Source organism: Euprymna scolopes, chromosome 10 (genome assembly GCF_053919585.1).
Source record: "Euprymna scolopes isolate OS-2025 chromosome 10, ASM5391958v1, whole genome shotgun sequence".
In the NCBI taxonomy this organism is placed as follows: Eukaryota; Metazoa; Mollusca; class Cephalopoda; order Sepiida; family Sepiolidae; genus Euprymna; species Euprymna scolopes.
Genome location: NC_136491.1, coordinates 41,688,801 through 41,714,836, shown reverse-complemented (window position 1 = coordinate 41,714,836; position 26,036 = coordinate 41,688,801). Strand labels below are relative to the sequence as shown.

General features: G+C 37.2%; 2 protein-coding genes across 4 annotated transcripts in view; both read left to right on the top strand.

The window, feature by feature from the left end:
- Positions 1–268, top strand: part of LOC145286433 (zinc finger BED domain-containing protein 5-like) — a 693-nt gene extending 425 nt beyond the window's left edge. The window contains exon 1 of the mRNA XM_080135347.1: positions 1–268. This exon is cut by the window's left edge and continues 425 nt beyond it. Coding sequence (XP_079991473.1) covers positions 1–268 — 268 coding nt within the window.
- A 14,187-nt stretch (positions 269–14,455) lies between these two features.
- Positions 14,456–26,036, top strand: part of LOC145285935 (E3 ubiquitin-protein ligase PPP1R11-like) — a 162,646-nt gene continuing 151,065 nt past the window's right edge. For 2 of the 3 annotated variants that reach the window (XM_080134442.1, XM_080134439.1), the window contains exon 1: positions 14,532–14,735. In XM_080134442.1, coding sequence (XP_079990568.1) covers positions 14,682–14,735 — 54 coding nt within the window. In that variant the 5' untranslated portion in view covers positions 14,532–14,681. Of the gene's footprint in view, positions 14,736–26,036 lie in introns of all 3 variants that reach the window. The other variant, XM_080134440.1, reaches the window with a different exon arrangement.

Genomic DNA, 26,036 nt, shown 5'->3' with positions numbered 1-26,036 from the left:
TTTGGTTGATATATTCGAGCAGCTAAATAAACTGAATCTTCAGATGCAAGGAAGGAATACAAATATTATAAAATTCGTAGATGCCTTGGGAACTTTTATGAGCAAGCTTGAAAATTGGAAGAGAAAAGTCAATACAAAAATTGTAGCTATGTTTGAGAAACTGACATTCATTCTTGATATTTGTGGTGAAGATAAGATGCTTCCACAATTTGCAAAAAATGAAATTTTGCAGCATTTGACAGCACTGAAAAATGAATTCAGCAGATAGTTTCCTGAACTTGGTGATGATGAGTTCGATTTAGTAAGAAATCCATTCAAATTGCCAGTTAAAAGAGTTCCAGATGATTGCCAAGATGAATTCCTTGAGCTAAAAACTCGGAAGCAAGAGATATGTTTGATGAAAAATCAATAACAGAATTTTGGACACTGATGTGCGAATCTTACCCAAAAGTGTCGGAAATAGCTATCCGTGCATTGTGAGTCAGGCTTTTCAACTTTGTTGCGAATTAAAACAAAGCAACGCAGTAGATTAGAGGTGGATAACAACCTGCATTGTGCCGTGTCAAGCACTCTTCCGAATATTTCAGAATTGGCCAAAGCAAAACAATCACAGTTTTTGTCATTTGATGAATCGTAATCTTCTGAATTAAATTGATTGCAGATTTTAATTTCTTGTTATTTTACTCATCTTTTTAAATTGCATTAGTTTTATTTTTGTTTTTTTAAGTAATTCATTATAAATAAAAAATAAATTCTGCTTTTATTTCTATTTTGCATATCAATCAATATTTTCAATTCGCATTTAATTTATAAAACTCAATTATAAACATAAGCCATGTATAAAGTTGTGAATGTATATATACAAATTAGGAAAAATAAAAGTTTTCTTATAATATTTTCATATTATTTAGAATGCATTTTTGAAAAACATTTTTTGGAAATGACGGGGTTGAATGAACCTTTGACAAATGGTAAAAGGGGTGCATGGGTCAAGCAAGCCTGAGAACCCCTGTCCTAGATGCATGTCTTAAAAGACTGGGGATGCATCTCTCCCAGTGAATTAATGTGCCCCCAGATACCAACCTGGAAATTTCTACAACTCGGCGCGGTACATACAGCACCTAACATTCCCAAATGGTCACCAATCTGGTACTGACCAGGCTCAACGTTGCTTAACTTCGGCGATCTGGCGAGAACCAGTGTGTCAACGTGATTGTGCTGAAAATATAATAATGAATATATTACTTTGATAGACCATACAGATTATATAACACATAAAATGATGAAACCCAAAAGCAATCTTACATACTCACATTGCCTGCTAGTCTACTAAACTTACACACTGTCACAAGTCAACTCACATGGCGACAGCCGAAATAAACATGCCTGCTCAACTTCTTACAGACTAAGCAACTTCTCTTTTCTTGGAACTTTCTCAAGACATCTGAATTCTCATTCACTATTAACTAGAAAAATATAAATTGGATCTTGGGTTTACTTTTGGCAACTGCATAACTTTCACTTCCCTTATTTTGTTCTTTAGTTCTCACATTTCAAGGAGTGATGTTGCTGACAAAGAGGAAAAAAATTGCTGTTTTCTGAATCAGAATCTATTCCATCTAACGCTTAATATTGGCAAGTTTTTTACTATGAAATAGTATTTTTTTTAGCTCTTTACATCAAGTGGCTTCATGCCTTGTCTTAAGCAATTCCCATAAAAGAAAACTTTTTATTCTTGATTGTCTTTCGATAAAAATTGATATATTTATGCATGGATAGATTTTGTTATTCTTTCTTTTGATATTACCTTTCCCTCTCGTCGCTTGGCCTTTTGGTCAAGATCAAAGTGTGGTGTCTGTTCCGGCAGATGCTGCAAGCAAAGACCAGATGTGGGGGCAACCCCACATGCCTGACCTTTAACCAGCTCCCATTTCCCACCTCTCGGGAGCTGGTCCCCTTTTTCCCTTCCCCCTCCCTTCACTCCTCACATTAAAAATTGGCCTTGTGCCTAATTTGCTCGGTGGGGGAGCAAATAAATATCATCTGTTCTTCAGATGCTGCACTTCCATTTCTTGTTATCTTTCGGTGGAGGATCAGTCCTTCACGACTGAGATAATCTTTTATTTTTGTACCTTTTCTCCACATTAAAAAAACGACCCTGGTGTCTAACTCTGTCCCGTGGGGAGGCATTGTAAATTGTACCAATCTCTGTAAGAGGTTCGCTCTGTCGATTGGTCCATCACGTTTATCTTTGAAATCTCATTTTTGTTAGTCTGTCACATTTATCTTTGAAATCTCATTTTCGTTGGTCTGTCACGCTTAAGTTTGAAATAGCATTTTTGTTTTAAAACGCATAGATTGAATGGATGTATTCTAAGATTATCAGTTCTTATTTTCCTCCCACCTCTCCTCGTCCTCTTCCTCTTACAACAACAACAACAACAACAACAAGCCATCACCAACACCACTACCAACATGAACACCTGAATTTTGTGTGAATATTAGGTCTTTATCCAAGTCCTCCTCCTCCTCCTCCTCCTCCTCCTCCTTTTTCTCCAACAGCAACAACAACAACAACAACAACAACACCAATACCACCATCTAAACGTTGTGTGAATGTCAGTTGTTGTTTTTGTCTTCTTCCTAACCTCTCCTCTTCCTCCTCCTTCTCCTACTCCACCTTGTACAACAACTACCACCACCACAATCTAAATGCTGTGTGCGTATCAGTTCTTTGTCTCCTCCTCCTTCTCCCCCCCCCTCGTCAACAAATCACCACCATCACCACCTGAATGTTGTGTGAATTTAATCATTTTACCACAGAGAAAATAAATTTATGCTAATTTTGTTTTCTCTTTCCATTGCTTCTTCAAAGACGTTTGCTATTTTTAGTGTTGGTGGGTAAATGAATTAATGGCTAACGTAGTAGGTGTCTGACAACTAAAAGTATTATAATGGTGGCCGTGATATTATTACTATAATAGACAGAAGGGTATAAATGTATGAGAATAATTTTACAAGTGTTGATGATGTGCATGCACACTATTTTAGTAGGCAGGCGTTTCCGATAATGAATATAAAATTATGAGATTCGCTATAAAATAAATTTCATGTTTCAATGTAAAATTCATCATCATTTTCTTCTGCATTTATCCTGTGAAGTAGAGTCTGCGCTGGATTTCTCCCTCCACCACACATGGGCAGGATGAAGTCTGTCTTGAGATCTTGGTGTAAGGTACTCAGCTACTCTTGTTTCGGCCGTCCTCTTGACCTTTTCTCAGATGTTTCTTCTAACAATACTACTTTTGGGGTAAATATGTTTCGTAATCTCCAGATTACACACTTATATGAGCATTTTCATGACAGTTCTCTGAGCCTTATGACTTCCATGGCTAACAGGCTCTATATACAATATATCTTTTCAACAGAGCCTCCATTTCCTAGATACATTGCCTTCACCAGGGTTGAGCAACTCCATCTTTCCTTTGCATGACCCTCCAGAATATCAGAGGAAGGCTAACAGGTGTTGCACCTTGCTCAAGGGTGACCCAGAACTTTGCAAAGCAGGGATATTGATCTCCCTGAAGTATTTTATATACCCGCTTACTTGAATACATACAGTGCCTTGTAATCTCAAATGGTCACCCATCTGGCACTGACCCGCCCCAATGTCTCTTAACTTTGGTGATCTAATGAGAATCGGTGGGTTAACATGATTATGCCATACATTGCAAACATGATTATGCAGTACATTTTTTGTTTTTGGGAAAATCGCTCCAGACAAGGCATGAAGCCACTTGAGGTAAGGAGCTAAAATAAATAAATAAATAAAAAGGCAAAAAACTAGCCAACAATAAGTATTAGATAGATACATTATAACGCAGAAGACAGCAATTCTTCCCCCTTTGTCAGAAACATCACTCATGTAATATGAGGACTAAAGGACAAAATAAGGGAAGTGAGAATTATGAAGCTGCTGAAAATAAACCCAAGGTCCATTTTGTACTCTCCTTAAAGTGCATCTTAAGGTATGTAAAGAAAGCAGTAGTAGTTGTAGTTGTTGTTGTCATTGTAGTAGTAGTAGTAGTAGTAATTGTCACCAAAATTCCAAGGAAGACCAATGGTTGTTGCCAGAGAAAAATCAATGGAAAATGACTGTTGCGATAACACAAATTCATTTGTAAAGGCTATCAAAAGAGGTGAAGAGTACTGAAATTCTGGGGAGACTTGTTGTCACTAAGAATGCAGGGAACACCACAGATTGTTCTTTTTTTTTTTATTATTACATTTTCACCCAAACAAGGCATATTGCCACTTTGTTGTAGGGGGCTACTATCAGAGACATAGGCATCAGGGGTATTGTGTAGGGAGTTGGGCAGCAAGATGTCGGTTCACGTTGCACTTGAACTTCTGCATGTCAGTACAGTTGGGGAAGCAGGGACCCGGAAGGGAATTCCAAAGTCTAGCTGTGGTTCTGGGGAAGAAACTACTGGAGTAGAAGGCTTTCTTACATCTAGGGATCTCTACTGTGAAAGGGTGGGATTTAGCTGCTTGTTGGATTTGTCGGGGATATTTACGTCAAGGGGGCACAAGTGCTTGCAGTTCGTCAGAGCATTCACTGTTAAAGTACTTGTAGAAAAGGCAGAGGGATGCAACATTTCGTCGATGGGACAGGGGCTAAAGTTTAGATGACAGTTCAGGACCTATCAGATTGGCGACTCTCTTTTGAACCTTGTCTAAGAGTGAGAGACCAGTGGTAGATGCACCAGCCCAAATATGATAACAATACTCCATACATGGGCGAATGGTGGCCTTATAGAGGTATAGGATACTTTCGGACGTTAGTATCTTTCTAGCACGGTAGAGAGAGCCTACTTTCTTCGCAGCGGTTCTGGCGATACTCTTGATGTAATTATTCCAACTCATGTTTCCTGAGAGCATTAGACCGAGGAGTTTAAAAGATGTACTTTCAGATAATGAGTCTTTGGCCATTGCTATTGGTGGTAGAGAAGGCTTCTTGTAATTATTGAAGGAAACAAGTTTAGTCTTGGCAGCATTGAATATGACCATCCATTTATGTCCTCATTCCACTACAGATCAGGTCATCCTCTAGTGCTTCTGCCATTTCCTTAGATATATGTTCATTTGTTTTCCTGTCGTGTCTGTTATAGAGTGTGGTGTCGTCAGCATATATGCCCATCTCACAGGCAATTTTGTCAGGGAGGTCATTTATGAATATTAGGAATAACAGAGGTCCTAGGATAGACCCCTGAGGCACTCCCGCATTTATATCGTATTGTTTAGATATATGACCGTCGAGGACAACCTGGATTTTTCTCTTATCTAAGAAGGATTTAATTATGTCATGTATTCGTCCAGTGATACCATATGATCTGATTTTCCTGAGAAGACCTTCATGCCATACACTGTCAAAAGCCTTAGATATATCTAGAGCGACCGCTCTGCCCTCCCCGGCTTTGTCCAGTGAGTGGTATATATGTTCAGAGATTACAGTTAGGATGTTTGCTGTTGAACGGGCTTGTCTAAATCCATATTGTTTGTCAGTCAGGAGTTTAGCATCTGTAAGACTAGAGCTTGGTTAATTATGGACTCAAATATTTTGATGAAAAGTGGGAGGAGGCTAATGGGGCGATAATTTACTGGGCCAGTTCTTTCACCAGAATTCTTGTAAACTGGTACTACAGAAGCAGTTTTGCAGCAGTCAGGAAAGCAAGATTCATTAAGGCATTTGTTGTAAAGTTTGGAGAGAACTGGAGCTACTTCGGTGGAGCACTTTTTTAATGGCACAGCCGGGATGAGATCAGGTCCACATGCTTTTGCAGTGTCAAGATTTATGATAGCATGCACCTGAGAAGGGGTGATTTTCAGATCGTCTAGTGTGGCGTCTGTCCGCAAAGGAAAGTCAGGGAGGGGGTGGTTGGCAGGGTCCAGTGTGGAGTTGGAGGCAAACCGACTGGCAAGCATGTTAGCCTTCTCATTTGCAGAGCAAACAACCTCATGATTGTTGGATAGTGGGGGGATTGTTGATTGCCCATTATTTACTACACTGTTGTAGATTTTCCAGAAATCAAGGGTTCCTAATTTCTGTGCTTCGATGCATTTTTTAGTGGTTTCAGTAAGTTCTCTCTTAGCTGTCGCTATTTCTTTCTTACAGTTACTTCTGGCTTCTATATACTTCTGCGTATTTGAATTGGACTTATGTCGGTTAAATCTGCAGTACGCATGCTGCCTTTGCGCGATGGCGGCTGCACGTAGAAGTAAACCATTGGGGAGAGTGGGGCTTGCTATAAAATTTCCATGTGGAAACGTGCTTCAATTGCTATTTTGAACCATTCAGTGGTCTCATTTGCGCACTGTTCAGCAGGAAGTGAAAAGATATTTTGCCATGGGGCGTCCCTGATGAGATCCCTGATGGCTTTCCAGTCACCCTTTTTATAATATCTCACTGTTTTGAGCAGTGGCTCTTCAGTTTTGGCTCTAAAGTTTAGGGCTATTTCAACTATTACCACTGCATGATCGGCGTTCCCAAGTGGTCTGTGGGCATTAGTTACACAGTCATCGGGAACTGTGGTCAGAAACAGATCTAGAACTGATGTGTGTTGTTCTTGCTGGTCTGGGAAACGGGTTGGAAACGTAATCATCTGTGATAAGGAATGAAATATAGAGAAGTTATATGTAGTCATACCAGCTGCGTCTGTGTGAGTAGAAAATCCAAGCCAGTTGCTGTCGTGGACATTGAAGTCTCCAAATACATGCACTTGTGCGCTAGTGTTGAGGGAAAGTACTGTATCTATGCTGTCAGAGACTTTGTTTATTAGGGTACAGTCATGGGTCGAGGGAGAGCGGTAGAGAAAATAAAAGTAGCTAATGTTGTGTTGCATGTTAAGTCTAAAGCACATAAAGGCTTGATCGTCCGATTCTAGTTTAGTTTCTCTAGTCAAGGGGAGGGTGTTCCGAATATATACTCCAAGCCCGTGCATGTGTCTGTCAGAGTCCTTACGGCAGAGTGGGAGATATCCAGGCATGTTAAAGTAGTTAGAGGGGGTGGAGGAGTGTAGGTTAGTCTCACATAGTGCTAAGATATCCGGGGTGTTTGTTAGGAGAAATGCTTCGACATCATTTAAATTAATTCTAAGCCCATGGATGTTCGTAAATGCAAGCCTCAAGGGAGAAGGCAGGTTGGTTTTGTTTGAGTTTGGGTCTGGTTTTAGCAGAATTTTTATTGTACTGTCATTTATTTTTTTTAAGAGTTTCAGTTTAGGTAAGGGATGCTGAACAAGTGGTTATGCAGAATACCATACGTGCAACACAAGCAGACCATCAGTTGTCCTGCCATCGACTACTAGGATTGTGGCCTTGGGATAGCCCACCGGGGATGAGTGCACTGCCCCTTTCCATGCACGACATGGCACTACAAACAACCCGATATCATACAACTGCTGATGGAGCAGCCACTCTAAGTGCTACCAAAGAGTTAGGGCTTCTAACAGTAGCCAGGAACAGTAGCCAGGAACTGTCTATCTGGTACCCTCAACCCATCAGACGATGCTCAACCCAATCTACTTGTACTGGCATTATAGCATTCAAGCACTCCCAAGTGCCCAGTTTAAGGGATGGGATGTGTCGGGAGTGGGGAAAACGGCGTTCATTGCCCTAGTTAGAAAACAAGATCGACCACTGAAGGTCTGTCGACTCCCTGTGATTCGACCTCTACGCCTAGCTAATAGGCAAAGAAGTAGTATGGAAGCCAGGCGATAGACAGTGCCTATCTACTCCTTAAGCAGTTTAGGCTTGCAGACCGGTAATTTGTTTGAGTCACTAGCTCTAGGAAGATTGTCATCCAAGACTGGAGAGGCCTTCCTCCCCTTAGGTTTAGCTTCATTTTCCTTCTCCTAGACGGATGACCTGGGAAGATCTACGGGTCCATCAGCACCGAGAGGATTTTCCCTGCGCCTATGTCCTAATCCAGGTATTTCTGCGCCCCCCCCCGGCGTTGGTGGTTAATGCTAACGGGTTAATTTATAAGGGTTATATATCAACTGAAAAATTATACTCCTCAAAGTGATTACAGGGCATTGCTATTTCATTGTTTATTACTGGAGGAGGGACTGAGTAAGAGTTCATGCAGTGGAAGCAGCTATATTTGCAAACAGGTCTGTTGGAAGGAGTTAAAAAACAAAAAAAAGTTTCCTTTTCTCATTTTTATGTTGGCTTAGGAATAGGATAATGCGTTGCAGAATGTTATCGTATTACGAATTAACTAGAAAAAATTGTACAAGCTCTGGATATTTTAGAAAGAAATTGAAATTGTTCTGAAAGAGATATCTTTGATGATGGCTTCTATGAAAACTCCTAGTGAGTAATAATAATGATAATGATAATTGCAATGGATGGTAGCTGATCTAACCATTTCAGGAGTAATAGACTCACCCAGAAATTATAAATATGGTCACATCTAAACATCAATGTTGCGATTTGTGGCAATTATGGCCCCAGAATTATGATGTGTACTTCTTTAATATACCTTTGTTAATACACTTTTTTGTTAATTATACCTTGTTTGTCTTAATTATTACTAACCTGCCAGGCAACAACAACAACAATAATAATAATAATAATAATAATAATTTTTTTTTAGTATGTGTGGCCATAAACTCGCACCGCATCATATAAATGAGGATCAAGGAGGATGGAAAGACCGAGGAGAGAAAGCACTAACCAAACCTCCGCTGGTTGAGTGCAAAGAGGACTGGCACTTTGTGGAGGCTTATTGCCACCCAAATTCCAGTGAAGAATAATGGTTGCTACCAACGAGAAATCAATGGTAAGCGGCCGTTGCGATAATGCAAATTCTTTTGCAAAGGTTATCAAAAGAGGTGGAGAGTACTGGAAATTTGGAGAGACTTGTTGTCACTCAAACTTCAGAGAACACCACAAGTTGTTATCAAAGAGAAATCTTTAATGATGCGCTGTGTGACTACTCCTAGTGAGTAAATAATAATAATAATTTTTATGGATCTAAGCTTGAAGAAAAAAGAGATAGAAAAAGATAGACTTAGCCAGAGATAGGTTACTTTAGTAGTCAGTTTCTTAAAGCCATCCGATGCAGGCAAGCATGTAAAATGGACGTTAAACTGATGATGATAATGATGATGATGATGATGGTGGTGGTGGTGGTGATGGTTGAAAAAATTTAATACATCTATATAATTATAAAACTCTGTAGACCATCCGTGCTTGCTTGAATCTTGTATTATACTAAAAGTCTGAATTTGTTTGGCATTGTCTCAAATTTTAATGACATCATTTCTAGCAAACTTATCAGACTTAACGACTAAGCCTGAAATGCTATATCTTTTGGTTTCGATTCTAGCTGATGGCACCCAAGTCATATTAAAAAGAAAACTTTTGCAAGCACTACTATATGTTAGGTACAATATAATAATTAATGGAATATTGGCTCAATAATAATAAATATGAAATCTGCATGAATTTTAATTTTTTTATATTTTTTATTGCATTTTCACCCCAAAAAAGGCACAGTGCCACTTGGGTTACTATCTGAGACATAATTTGTAGGGGTACTAAGTAGGAAATTGAGCAGCAAGATGACTTTTCATGTCAGTATAGTCAGGGAAGCAGGAACCCGGAAGGGAATTCCAAATCTAGCAGTCTTAGGAAAGAATCTATCAGAGTAGAAGGCTTTTTTTATATTTAGGGATTTCTACTGTGTTGAGAGGGGGGGATTCTACTGTGTAGGGGTGGGATTATTTCAGCATATTTTATGACCAGGTCATGACAGGGTGGTAGGACACTACTATATATTAGGTACAATATAATAATTAATAGAGAATTGGCTCTATAATAATTAATACAAAATTTGCACACATTAAAGTATACTTAAGCATATCTTACCACCAGGCAATGCTGGGTGGCCTTCTAGTTAACCACGTGATACATGATTCTATATGGCACTACTAACAAGATCACCAAGTCAGCCTTGAATTCTTTGACAAGGCAGGTACTCCTCAAATCAAACATTCTCATTATGCAAAGATTTTCCTTGAGAACCACATCACAGCAGAACATCTGAAATCCATGAGTATCATGGCTATTAGCAATATTCTCACAATTACACATTATGCAAAGCGGTACTCCAAGACTCTGCCGACATTTTCATTACTGCAGGATGCCCCTGTATCAATTTATAAGGCTCCTATGACCTCAGCTCATCTTCCAAGGATCACCTCACACTTGACACCACAGCAATTTCGAAAACTGTGTATTGACTGGGACGTATATAAGCAACTTATGAATTTGCCTCCATCACAGATCATCGCTCAGTCATACAGCACTTGCGATGAGACTGTAGAAAATGTGATTGTCAACTCACACTTATCATTCTTTGAATTGGATGAGGTAGCTTTGTTCGACATTTTGGGGTTGCTTGTCACCAAGCGTGCCAACCGTGTGATACACAGAATGACATTCAGCAGTCTTTGTTAGCACAACGATGAAACCATCCAACAGTTTGTCACTCATCTTCATGCTGCTGACATCGATTGTGCGTTTTCATGTCCAAATTGCCAGACTGACATTGCCAATGAAAACATCAAAGGTCAATTTATATGTAGTATATCAAATTAACCACTGCAAACTGACATCCTCGCAAAAACCAATCAGTTGAAAAGCATTGACAAAATCGTTAACCATGCTGAGGTTTTTGAATCTGCCCTTTGTGATCAAGTCAAACTACAGACATTGTCCAAACTCTATGCTGCCCGAAATTCTGAATACTGCAGACAGAGCAAGCAGCACATAAAGTTTTGTATTGGCTATGGCAGTTCGTCTCAAAGTGTACTAGGAAAGCCACCACATCACATCAGTTGTCAAGCGTGTGGCCAAATTTGCACAAATTGTCACATGCTCAATCACAACTTTGCTACCGTGCCAGTAGAGCAAGCAGCCTCTTTACCCATATCAAGTCCACCAAGAAGAACAAACAGTTCATCTTACCCACACTCAATGTCAGTGACCTTACCATGATGCTTACACCAGACTTAGATGATGCGGAACTTTGTACAACTTTCTGTTTTTTTTCGGACAGTGGTGCCAATATTTGTCTTGCTAGGCTGCAACATATTTCTGCTCTGAAGATCCAACCGTCACAGTTATGTCCATGCTACAAGAAAATCACAGCAGTTGGTGGAGGCACTCTTGTCAGTTGGGGGTGACTTGTTGTCAAGAATCAGTCCACAAACCAGCCACTCTACGTTGCTGACAGTATTGCAAAATTGTTCTTCAGCAAACAAGGCTGCATGAACTTGGGAATAATACCAATGTGCTACCTGCAACTCATGAAGAATCTTGCACATCCAGAGCCCACCGTCCTATCCACCTCAGCCAACACAGCATGAAGTCCAGCATCACAATGGCCGAAAAACAGTTCTTCACTCTGACCGAAGACAACATTTCTAAACTGGAAAACTATATCAAAGAAAAGTTTTCCCAGAGTACATGCAATACTTCTGCTCCATTCTCAGTGCTTTCCATGCCATCAGCCTCTATCCATCTTAAAGACGAATCTGAACCAAAGGCCAGGCATATTCCAATCCCAGTCATGCATCATTGGAAGAAAAAAGTGAAAGAAAGGCTGGACAGAGATGTTGTGCTGGTATAATCAAATCAGTTTCTATTGGCACTCCTGTAGTTTGAAGCAGCCCAATGGTCATGGCAATGAAACTTAATGGATCACCTCAATGCACTGTGGACTTCTGCCATCTCAACAGTCAGGCATTGCAGGAAACACATGACACCCCGTCCCTGTTTAATGTTGCATCTCAAGTGTCAGCAAACAAAAGAAAAACTGTGATCAACACCTACCATTCTGTGCTTCTCGATGACCAAAGTCAACCTCTGACCACATTTATTACAGAATGAGGCTGATATGTGTACCAACACATGCCTCAGGGTTTCTTTGCTGCTAGCAATGCATACACCTGCTAATATAACGAATTATTATCTGATATACCATGACAATTCAAGATCATCGATGATGTTTTGCTTTTTTTGAGGATCATTTTTATTGCGTTTGGAATTTCCTAACATTTTGATACGAGAATGTTATATTTGCCAGCATCAAGAAATTTCAGTTTGGATGCTGCACTGTCGATTTTGCTAGCCTCTCGATTACCCCAGATGGTGTTGTCCCGGCAGCAAAAACATTGTCTGCAATTGCAAATTTTCCGATCCCAACAAACATCACTAGGGCTCAATCTTGGTTCAATTTGATTAACCAAGTGGCCCAGGCGTTCTCTGTCAGTGATATTTTGCAACCGTTTCATGATTTAATAAAACCCCACTAAATGTTCAAATGGGACAACAACCTTTGAAAAGTTAAAGTACAAAATTATTCAACTTGTTAAAGAAGGCATACGTTCATTCAGTGTTTCACAAAAAACTTGTATTCAATTGGATTGGAGCAAGATCAAGATTGGATATGTGTTATTGCAGAAATACTGCACATGCCAGCTGGAATCTTCTGTTTGCTGCAATGGTAAATAGAAGATCATTTTTGCTGGATCACACTTTACCACTTCCACTGAGTTGTGTTACGCCCCCAACAGAAGGAGAAGCATTGGCTCTTTCCTGGAGCCTTTCACGCTCCAGAATGTTTATACTGAGGTGCAAGGTATTAACAGTGAATGTTGACCACAAACCGTTGTTTGGAATTTTTAAGGACAGGGAACTTTTGCGTATCTTAAACCCATGACTTCAATCATTGAAGGAGTCTACTATCCATGGAGATTCAATTTGATTTGGTAAATGGAATTATGCACCAGATGAACTTTCTCGTTTTCTTTCTGAAAATTCCATGATTTCATCAATCTCTATGGAACAGCCTACCAATTAAGAAGTCAACACATCAGAACGTTTGCAAAGTCTAGCAAAGTCCATGACAATTATGGCCATTGAGAATTTATCACACGTCACTGTGGAATAAGTCAGCATCATAGTGCAAGCTAACCCACAGTACAAAGATCTCATCAGGGTTTACCCAGGAACTCGACATTAGTTAAACCTTCTCACCTTCAGGGATACTGGGACATTCGTGATAAATTGTCGGTTGTAGATAACCTCATCCTGCTTGATAACCGTATTTTTGTTCCTCATTCTTTTCGCAACCGAATTTTGACAAATCTTCATTCAACCAATCAGGAAGCTAGTGCCATAGAGAATCATGTAAAAGCCTCTGTCTATTGGCCAGGAATCACTTAAAATATTCAGCACCATCATTACTGTTGCAGAGATTGGGCAGAAAACACGCCCACTCAACTGCCAGAACTGCTTTCTCTCTATGATTCTCCTCTCTTCCCATTTGAGAAAATTTGCATTTGATTATTTTGAAATTGAAAACTTCAGTTACCTTGTTGTCATGGACGGATTCAGTTGCTTGTTCTGCATCTACCATTGCAGAAAATCAGAAACGAATTCAGCCCATCTCCTCAAAATTTTCAGAGTGCTTTTTATAGCCTATGGCATGGAAAAATAACTCATTACTGATGGAGGACCACAATTCCAGTCTGCCATATTCGATGATTTCTTGCTGCTATGGTGAGTTCAACACAAAATGTTGCCCACTGCGTACCCACAGTCAAACGTATGTGCTGAATTGGCAGTCAAAGCTGCAAGATGCATCATCGACAACAATATATCAGCCACACGGCAGTCTTAACAATGACAAGGCAGCTTGTGCAATCCTCTAATACAGAAACACGCTCATACCAGAGTTGGGATTAAGTCCTGCACAGATTCTGTTTCATCGAAAACTGTGAGACAGTATCCCCTCAAATCCTCAATATTTTCGCCGAACAACATGAAGAGAAACTCGCCGCCTGTGATCGGGTCTTGAGAAATCAATATAATGCCAATGCACAATCTTTGCTGCCCTTGGAAATTGGATCCCTTGTTTGGGTTCAGGAGCACAAGAAAAAGGTCAAGTGGCTCAGATCACACACTATTGTTGAAACCGTACCACACCAACAATACCATGTTCGAATGCACCACTCTAGAAAAGTATCTTTGCAGGACAGACTATTTAAAAAAAATGTTTTATTTTTCATTAGTTTTGATACAATAAACTAATTCCGTTGCACGAAGAAGGAGGCAATATCTAGGAGGATGACCTCTTAGGAGTGGACAAAACCATACTCCAATTTGATATAAGCTGAAAGCCTAATACCAGGCAAGTATAATGCCAAAAAGCGAAAAATCTTACAAAAAAAAAAAAAAAAAAAACGCAAGTAAAAAAGAAAAAAAAACAAGAAATTACAAAAGAAGAAAGAAATTACAAAAACAAAGAAATTACAAAAAAAAAAAAAAAATTTAATTACAAAAGAAAAAGAGCAAAGGGAGATAACTCTACTTTCTAAACAGTTCTCTTTCAAAAGCTTCCCATTCAATACGGTGTAAATATTGGTACTACGAAGTTGGACTAATATGCACCGACTAATTATAGTTTAATTACGCTCAGGTATCTCTGCGATTTGTTATTCCTTGTGTGATTACGAAATTTCAAAAATAAACCTCCATTCACACTTTCATGCCATTATTACGGAGTCTTTTTCTTTAAGTGAAGAGGAATCCGCAAACTAGAAGGAATGGCCGAACGAACCATGACAATTACACAAACGCAACAACAGAGCACATCGGAAGTAAGTCATTCAAATTAAAAACAATCATTTTGAGTTTCAGTGTTCGCTGTTCGTCTACTTCGCATAAAATGTATTTTTCTTTATTTCTCCTTTTTTGATGAGCCATTTCTATATCGGATGCATTTTTTCTTTTCTTTAGTGCATTTAATTTCTTTTTTCTTTTTATACCGAAGTTTCGTAATTTTTAAAAGATATACGAAATTTTAATATTATTACCCCCCCTCTCCGTAATTACTTATTATTATTATTATTATTATTATTATTATCTCGGTTGTTTCCTAACGTTTCGGCCGATGTAATCTCAGACGAACTGGTTAAAAGCGTTAGTCCACAATTCCTTGACTTTTTTTTTTGACTAATGAGCAAAGTTTAGTATCTGTTCTATTGACGCAACAACACCTAAATTATTTGTCATCGGTCAGTGAAAGATAAATCCTTCTAGACTGAGACAATTTAAATTTTTGTTTCAAGAGTTGCTTGCAGAATACGGATCATGCTGAAATAATAACATTATCGAGAAACTCATTCTTAACGTGAGGAGAGCAGGAGGGCGTTTGTAACTATTCTATACTTTTATGAAACGATTTGATAAACATAATAGGTGCTTATGCAGAATTGCACTTATAGCGGCAATTAAAAGTAAAGAAAATACAGAAAAGTTTCTTCGTTACAGAATGAAGATATCATATTCCAAAAATCACGTAAATTGATCAAGATTAAAAAAAAACATTTTTATTCAAGAAAATCAAATTTTACGACTGGTGTTTTCGTCGGACATGATGAAATCAGATTAAATAAATAAAGGGAAGATAACTCAGTTCACGTGTACGAGCGGTACAACCCCCACCTATTTTTCTTTATTGTCGTTTTTTTTCAATCTTTTTTTTCAGCGAATTATTATCAAATAGGCACTAATCTACTAGATTATAAAAAGAAATAGAAAAAAGTCAATATTTTAATATTTGTTGGGAGTGCTCAATATCTAATGCAACGTTCCAGTAAATCGATCACCCATTTTCGAACCGCCATACAATTTTTAGGTCGAATTTCGTCCCTTTTTAAGCAGTTTTCTTTTCTTTCTTTTAAATTTCGCTTGAAATTTGCCATTCTGATTAGTTTATATACCATATTTATGGTTATCTTCAAGTATCATCACCCGACATTTAAAGATTTTGCCCGGATGATTCGATTTTTTTTTTTTTTTTAATACGCATTCTTCAAGTTACGTCACCCAACATTTACAATTTTTAAAAACTCGGTAAATTTTGACTTACATTCTACCTTAACAATCACCTTTGAAATGGCAACCTTTATGGTTTTCGGGTGAAAGCGAATATCGCATTTACATTTTCCGCAAATAAGTAGTTTGTCAAAAGTATGCATGCGCTTGCGCGTACAACAATGGTCACTAGTGTTAAAGATAAGGAATTGCATTGCTTAATATCCGGAAAATTACTTGTTTGCGGAAATTCGTTGCGATATTCGTTTTCAACATACCCGAAAACCCAGAAAAGTCGCCATTTTAAAAGTGATTGTTCAGGTGGAAAGTAAATAAAAAAAGTCTTTAGTATACTTACGTATGATATAATAAATCGATCCCCCATATTGAAACCACTCGACGAGAACACACACATACACACGCACACACCCGTTTTTATATCAGTTCTTGTGGTTTTTAACTTTTAAATGCAGATGAACATATCTTGGCTCAAACAAAATTTATTGATCGAAATGAGCACCATCAGAATCAACACACTTTTGTCAACGCACAACAAGTGTATTTATGCCAGTAACGTAAAAATCTTGTGTTCTGGTGGCGATGAAGTCACTGAAGGCGTTTTTGATGTTGCTTAGATTTTTTTAAGCATTTTTCATGGAGAAATGTATCGAGATGCTTGAAAAAGTGGTAGTTGGTAGGTGAGAGTTTTGGAGCCCAATTCGTTCAACTTCTGCAAGGTCGGTTTAGCAACGTGCAATCAGGCATTGTCGTCAAGGAGAATTGGGCCTTTTCTGTTGACTAATGCTGGGTGTTGTGGAAGTTTCTGATGCATCTCATTCATTTGTTGACAGTATTTCGCCACCGTAATAGTTTCCCCTGCATTCAAAAAACTAATGGATGAAACTGGTCACAGACCACCAAACAGTCAGCGTCATTTTCTTTTAGGGCAACCTTAGCTTTGGGAAGTGTTGTGGAGCTGCGGCGACGTCTAACCACTGAACTGAGCATCGCTGGTTGTCGTAAAGAACCTACTTTCAAGTCACAACCCGGTCGAAAAACGGGTCGTTTTTGTTGCGTAAAAGAAGAGATGACACTTCATAATGAGGTTTCTTTTGGTTGTCATTCAATATGTGAGGCATCCATTTATCAAATTTTTTTGTGTTTCCGATCTCTCTCAAGTGGTTGGAAATCGTCGTATAGGTTACGTCTAATTCAGAAGCAAGTTCTCGAAAAGTTGTACGTGGATTGGCTTCAACTAAGGCTCTTAAGTGATCGTTTTCAATATCCAATGGATGTCAACTTCGCTCATAATCTTCAAGACTCTCGTTGCCACTACAAAATTTCTTAAACCACCATTGTGCTGTGCGTTCAGTAGTGGTTCTTGGGCCAAACACTTTGTTGATATTGTGCGCTGTTTTAGCAGCTTTTCGGCCTAGCTTGAATTGAAATAAGAAAATTGTGCAAACTTTTCCATCTTGTATTCAACGTTTTGAAAAGACATAATTGTTTTAAAACGTAATTTAAACGATTAGATAAAGTGAGAGGCACTCTTTAGATAGAGCGAAAAATTCTCTAAAATGATATATAAAGTATTATAACAAAAACTTATTGGAAAATACATCATTTGAAATCAAAATTAAAAATTCTGCAGGAACTTTTTCCGCAACCTATTATAAATGATTTTTCATTTATCAATCTAAGGGCATTAATTAATGGTCAGTGTGTGCTATAGTACCAACTAAACACTTGCCTTTAAAAAATTGATTTTTAAGATTATTTGGGTTTGTATTTTGTATTTTCACTGGTCACCATGTTTTTTCTTTTTTTTTTTTTTTTTTTTTTGCATGCGCATTAAATTTTTATGTGAAAATTCTATGATGAGGAAGCGCACAAGAATTGTGTGCTAGTGTATGAGTCAGTTCCACCTGCGGTGAAAAAGCGAACCTAGGACCTTTAGATTGCAAATCAAAAAGGCTGCTAATGAACTGCATCCATCTTACCCCAAAGCGACGATTGAGTTTTGCCAAGAAAATGGGCCAATGAGTCATTCGGGGGCAGTTGAAAAATCTTGCTCTGATAACATGTCTAATGTTAGTGCATTTCATATCGTGGCATGTCGATTCGACGAGATTGTTTGGTGGCATGTCGTGTCAGTCGACGGTGTTGCTCGGGAACGTGGCGTGTCGAGTCAACGATATTGTTCGGTGGCATAGCATGTTGATTCAGCAGTATTGTTTGGGATTATGTGGATGAATTTGTTCAGAACCCTGCTGTCACATGTGAGATATATATATGTATATATACTTGTTTATTGTTATATAAACATGCTCACATCCCGCTGCTACAAATAGCCACTTGTTTCAATTTGTAGCAGCGGGATGTGAGCATGTTTATATAACAATAAACAAGTATTATCAGCTCTTTTTATTGAGCACTATCTAACAACCTCATTGAATTCATTAGTCCATTACTTTTGAATATAAAAAAACCCGAGTATATGTATATATATAATTTTTTTTTTTTTTTTTTTGCGCTCTCTCGTCACTCCTGAAGCGACAAAATCCTTTATATAAAAAGGGTATATATGTCCTTGTCAAGTGATTCCAATATGGGAATCGATTTATTGTATTAAAAAATGTGCACACACGTAAGTATACCAAAGAGTTTTTCTGTTGATTTAAAAATTGTAAATGTTGGGTGACGAAACTTGAAGATAATCATAAATATGTATATAAAATAACTGAAAAAAGGCAAATTTTAATTGAATTTCAAAAAAAGCCAAACTGCTTAAAAAAAGGCTAAATTTGTGAAATTCGGCCTCAAAATGTATAATGGTTCTAAAAAAGGGGTTATCAATTTACTAGAACAAAGCATTAAAAACTGAACACCCTCTACAAATATTTGAATTTTGACTTTCTTCATTTTTTTTTTTAATTGGTAGATTAGTCTATTTGATAATAATTTACTGGAAATAAAAAAAAAATATAGAGGAGGGGGACCACTAGTACACATGAACGGACAAGTCAAATTGAAGTGTCAAGGTCAAAAATCATTCTTATGTTCAACAGTTTAGTAGTAAAATCATAAATTTGGATTTTCTTAGTTAAAATAAAACTACTTGATCAATTTACTTAATTTTTGGAATATGACATCTTTGTTCTGTAATGAGTATGTACATCATGTATACTTTTTGGTATTTATATAAAAAGAGGCGACAGATTGATTTTTTTTTTTTTAAATATGTTCTGCTAAGCAAAAAGAATATCATATTACTTAATTGTCGGAAAAAGTAATATATCCAAAAATTATGAAAATTTATAAAGTAGCACAACTGCTGTTGTACTTATAGTAAAAAAATAAGTCATGGCCTAAACATGTTGGCTGCCATGACAATGTAATTTAAAATATGCTTCCTGAGTTATGTCCCCTTTTTCTGCAATAATTACGGTCTACTCTCAAGCATCTACAAAAAATGCAATTTTCCCTAATTTTCTGTAAAAATTACTTTTAAATATAAATAACTTTCTACCCTATCAATTTTCGTAATTTTATGATGTATTACTATTTTTGACATGGCAATTAGATAAAGTTTTCTGTATTTTGTTTATTTTTAATTGCTGCCATAAGTGCCAATTTTAATAAGCATCACATAACATTGAGTTTAACTTGAAAATCATATCGCAAAAAATAGTACCATTTGTATTGTGCATAAGTACCGGCAGCTGGATTTTTCACACCTTAAAAAACCGACCTTGTGTTTAATTTAGCTCTCATGGGGAAGTAAGTAAGTAGGGATAATATAATCATTTCAAGTTTTTAGTGGGTGTTGATGGTTCAATCCCTACTAAAAGCGATAAAATATTTATGCAGAATACAGACAATGCTATTTTTTAGATATAGTTTTCAAGTTCAATTTTAAGTTTTAAAATGTCTTTTGTTTATTAAATTGTTAGATGAAAGTACAAACCCCTCCTTTCTCCAAGGAAATGGGTTACTAAATAATGACGTTGGTGAAAGTATATTTTAGGTGCGTAAATTAAAAGACTTAAATAAAACCATAAAAAAACTATTACTTTATTTTGTAATTCACATTATTAGACCCAATGTACAACAACAACACAATATTAGTGGGGATAATTGTCAGCTATAATCCCTAGCATAAAAGAAAAGTTCTTGTTACAAAACCTTTTGTGAAAAATAAATATTTGGAGATAGGATGTGAAAAGATCTTCATAGTCTCGTAGGAGATATCCTTTTCTCTTCCCTGCAACCTCTATCTCACAGAAGAAATGTTGCGAGTTTGTCTCTGCTGTATCATTATTTTCATGGAAAGTATTCGACTGAGCTTCAGTCTATGCCCCTCCCCCCTCTCTCGCCAAACTTTCACAAGAAACACTCGTCTAGCTGAAAACACTATCAATAATTCCCCCACTCGTTATCTGTGCCTAAACATAAACGTAGATTCCATGAACAAAGCTTCTTTCTTAGAACTGCACGCCTGTGGAATTGTCTTCCGTTTTCCTGCTTTCCAGCCAACTACAATATGGTTGTCTTCAAGTCTAACGTAAACAAGTTCTTGATGAGCCGTCCCACTTGTAAACAAATTTACCAAATTTCCATTACTAACAATTACTATATTGTCCAATTTCTACTGTACACTCTTGAACCCTTATCCTTGAGTGGCCTCTTGACCTTGATAAGTGGTGATGCCTATGTAAAAAAAAAAAAAAAAAATGTGCCAAACTGTGTGTGCAATTTTCGTTTAACGCACATCCATATGTTTTCGACGTGTTTGTTGTGGATGTCTGGATCGTTTGGGTCCACAAAGTGTTGCTGATAAACAAATGAGTGAAGGTAGCTTCTGCCACTAATCTGGTCGATGTTTGTATATACTGCCCAACCATCGGATAATATATGGAAACCAAGCAAAATATAACGCCTGAGTCATTTCAGTGTAGCCGCCGACCAGTCAGGTACCTCAAATAAGAAAACACTTTCCTGTGTTACATTCTTTACCTCCAAAGACCCAATGACGCTTTCTCCTTTATCCCCTGTGATATTTTCTGTGAAAATACTTTGATTCATCAATATCAATGATAATGGGTCTTCATTGGCATCTTTGTCATCAATTTTAATTTAAGAACCTAAAATGTACTTTTCCCATGACGTTATTATTGCAGCATGATCCGTATTTTGCATAAGTACTGGCAATAATAACTTATGATAACATATTAGCACCTATTCGATCATGGTGAATGGAATAATAACAATCTACGCTCATGGATTAAATAAAGGGTTTATTTAGCAATTCTACCTAGGTTTCCGACATGAAAATTTCCAAGTTTGAAAACATGTAGCTGGAGAAGGTTGGGGATTACATCGGCCAAAACGTGAATATAACAACCAAGATAAGAATGATAGTCACTGTAATCCTGACTCATAAAAACAAATTCTGAAATATTAAATTTTTATTTTGATTTCTATATATAATTATAGAATTCTGTTGTTGAGACTAACACAGAATACAAACCGTGCTGAAATAACATTATTACTTAGAAAGTCATTCTTAACATGAGTAGGGCAGGGCCTATTTTTACTATTCTGTACTTTCACCTAACAATTTCATAAACAAAAGAAAATAGCATAACAATTGATTTTCAACTTGAAAATCTAATCTAAAAAAGAATATGGTCTGCATTCTGCATAAGTACTGAACCTTTTCCGTGTTTTGTCTTCCGTTTTCCTGCTTTCCGGCTGACTACAATATGGTTGTCTTCAAGTCTAACGTAAATAAGTTCTTGATGAGCCGTTCCATATAAGTTATCAAATTTACCAAATTTTCATTACTAATGATTACTATATTGTCCAATTTCTACTGTACACTCTTTAACCCTTATCCTTGAGTGGCCTCTTGGCCTTGATAATGTGGTGATGCCTATGTAAAAAAAAACCCCAAAAAACTGCAAAGTCACTAAATCACAGCATGAATTGATTGCGAGAAAAAAAAAAAATTCTGTGAATGCATTACAGTGTTTCTTTTTTTTCTTTTTTTTTTAAATATTACTACTACATGGAGAATCATTTGGAATTAAAGTCTATTGAGAAATATATGTAAACAGCAGGTAATGAATAACAAATTATCTACTATGGCCGTCTCATTGTCTGTCTTGACTTTGTACTTCGCACCTCTGTTGATATACACAACACGCTGGGCTTCACCCTAAATGAATCCAGAAACAGACGTCATCAATCAGCACACATAACTGATGCAGATTACGCAGACGATATTGCGTTGTTCGTGAACAACACTGCTGATGCGCAAACACTGTTACGTAAGCTAGAAAAGTCTGTAAATGACATTGGTCTCCACATTAATGCGGATAAAACAAAGTTTATGACTTTTAATGTGAAAGGAGAAATTAGGGCTCTGGTTGGATCAACACTGAAAGAAGTCCCACAGTTTACGTATCTGAGCAGCAACATAGCTTCCACAGATAGAGATATCGAAATTTGCATCCCAAAAGCATGGGCCGCATTGAATGGGTTGCGTTCAGTATGGACTTCGGGACTAACTAACAAACTGAAAAGGCAGGTCTTTAGGGCAGTGGTAGAGTCTGTCCTTGTTTACGGTGCTACAACCTGGACACTCACCAAAAGATTGGAAAGAGAACTAGACGGCACATACACCTGTATGGTACGAACAGTATTAAATATATTTTGGCAAAATCATCCCATGAAGCAGCAACTTTATGGCAACCTACCTGCCATATCTAATATCACCAGAGAAAGACGCCTACAATTTGCTGGTCATTGTCTGAGGAGCAAGCATGAATTGGTGAGTGATGTATTGCTATGGACTCCACGACACGGACGTACAAGCAAAGGACGACCTAGATCCACGTACATCCAGCAAATAGCACACGACGCCAACTGTGAACCTGAAGATCTGAGGCAGCTGATGGAAGACAGGAAACTCTGGAGAGGAAGAGTCACATTGGTCCGGGCAAGGAGCCCGTCATGATGATGATGATGCCGTCTCATTTGGGCTTATGGCTTGTTGATATAAAAAGCGAAATGCTGTGATCCAAAATTGAACTGAAAAGGAAACAAACACATCATTATTCTAGCAAATAGTACCTCAATGGCTTGTAGAATATGTCTAACATGTCTGATAAATGATGTTTATGACAAAGATTTCATGTGTTTTGCTTCAAGGTTTGAATTTTGGCTCGTTTCGTTTTCCATTTCAGATCACATCGTTTAGCTTGTTACGTTAAGCTATGAGCTCGAATGCGATGGCCATAGTGGATAGCTTCTTATTTATTACCTAAGGTAGAGGTCAGTCATTCATTCAACTTTGCGAGTCAGATTGTGTTATAATGATGGGTCACAGCTGGACAAAGGCCATTAATGAAAGTTACATATGCGGATCAGTCAACCAAAATAATGAAGATTAACATTGAGACATCAGAAGAAGAAAAAATTTAAATTAAAAAAATCACCTAACAAAAATTAGTTTATTAATTTATTTATACTGCGGACTATTATCCTCATCTTTCGTAATTGTTGTTTCATGACGTTTCAGCCAACTATTCCTCTGGCCTTCGTCAGGAGGTAACCATGACGGGATAAGAACGTCTGACCATGTTTTGGGCAAGTCAGCCTCTGGCCGGCTTTGGATAGGATTGAAACTTCTATCTTAAGACAATTCTCACCTGGAACCATAGAGATTCAACGTCTCTATCCACTGCGCCACGGACCCCAAAGGGCGATCAAAGTTGGATTTTTTGGTCTTATAAATCCACATTTATTTATTATCTGATCTTCCATGGTCAGGTCCGTACCGATTGGTATATATATTATTTTAATTGGAATTCATTATTGAAATGAGTATTATTTATTAATTTATTTATTATGGACTATTATCTCGTCTTTTTTAGTTGTTGTTTCACAACATTTCGGCCAACTATTCCTCTGCCTTTGTCAGTTGGTTCCAGGTGAAAATTGCCTGAAGATAGTGGTTTCAATCCTACTTAAAGCCGGCCAAAGGCTTACTTGGCCAAAACGTGGTCAGATGACAACTATGGTTGGCAGTAATTGCTGAGAATGCAGTTAGGAAATTCGGAGTTCCTATCCCGTAACTGTTACCACCTGACAAAGGCCAGAGGAATAGTTGATCAAAACATTATGAAACAACAACTAAGAAAGGTGAGAATAATAGTCCGCAATAAATAAATGAATAAATAAAACTCATCTCAATAATGAATTCCAATTATTAAATATATAAAAATTAGTTTTCCTCAAGGAACATCAATATATGTCAAAGTGAAAAAAAATCAACCAAAGTGACATGGATGAAATTATGATGTGTATATTCGAAAGTTTTATTGAAAATAGCACCCCCATCCCCTAAAAAAAAACCATATACATACGAGTATATATAGTTGCAAACATACACTTACATTCGTACACATTCAATATCATCCACACAATGTATAATGCGTGTATGTTTAACTGTCTTTAGATTTCTGCTATCGTGCATGTCTGTCACTGCCTGTCCTCTTTTGCTCTATCTTTCCTTTTGCTTCTGCATTTATCTCTTAATGTAGCCAATGGTCATAATAAATATGCATTGATTATTTGACATTAAATATAGGCAGCGCGACCTAGGAAAATAAGTTTCATGAAAAATAATTGGCAGAGCAAAAATGTATGTACGTATGTGTGTATGTTTGTGTGTTTGCTAAAAACTTTCGACAGACAACAAAAATTCACAAATTTGATCTCATATGAAAGCCCCCATCCTTCGCTCGACAAATATTGAAAAATTGGCGAAAAACGTTAATTTTTTCACCCTGAAATCAGCACTTTTCAACAGGGGGGGGTCAGCAAAAACCGTCCTCTCATGACGAGATCGGTTCTACATATGCATCAGACGACGTCATAACTTGATTTAGTTTAAATATTTGAAAAACTGACACAATTTCATGTCTGTCGTCTTAGTTCAGTTGGTTAGAGCGTTGGGTCATTATCTAAAGGTTTTAGGTTCGAATCGTGGTGTGAGATGTCTTTTTTTTTTTTTTTGATTTTTTTAAATTTTAATATTAAAGCAGGGTCACACCCAAAAACACCCGGGTACCCACCGATTTTTTAAATTTTAATATCGAAACAGGCTTATTTAAGCCATTTTTCACGTGTTTTAAAAAATTTTTTTTTTATTTTTCAGATTTTTTAAAGAAGTTTTAACGTTCGTTTTTCTGTTTTCTTTTTTGTTTTTGTTTTTCCGATTTTTACTTTTAACATCGTTCGTTTGCCTTATGTTAATTTAAAAAAAATTTTTTTTAAGTTTTAATATTTACTTGGGCCTCATTTCACTACAGATCGGAGGTCATCCTCTAGTGTTTCTGCCATTTCTTTAGATATGTGTTCATTTGTTTTCCTGTTGTGTCTGTTATAGAGCGTGGTGTCGTTAGCATATATACCCATCTCACAGACAGTTTTTTCAGGGAAGTCATTTATGAATATTAGGAATAACAGAGGTCCAAGGATAGACCCTTGAGGCACTCCCGCATTTATATCATATTGTTTAGATGTACGACCGTCAAGGACAACCTAGATTTTTCTCTTATCTTATTTGAAGGTTGATAATATCGTTAAATTGAGAAGTGTTGACAGATCGGCATATTCACATTAAATCACAAGTGTTGAATATGCATAAAAATTGTTTATATTAACAACAGATAAATATAATAGTCAAAAACATTATTCATTCAGTTTAAAACATTGTTGAATCATTTGTTTATAAATACATAGCAGCGACTTTAAGCTATATCAACAAAAACGAAAGAATGGGAAATTTGGTGATTTTTATCAATTAAGAGTGTCTCAAAATTTGGTTTCAAACTTGTTGATGCTGAATGCAAGATATCCAGGTGTTTCTCAGTCAATTTTGTTCACAGGTTGCTTCAATTAGAAAAAAAGAAGTTGTTCACATTGATAGGTACTTCCAAACAAAGATTCCATATTTTTTGCGTGGCTCACTAATTTGAAATACTTTTCACTAGGAAAAATATATTTTGCAT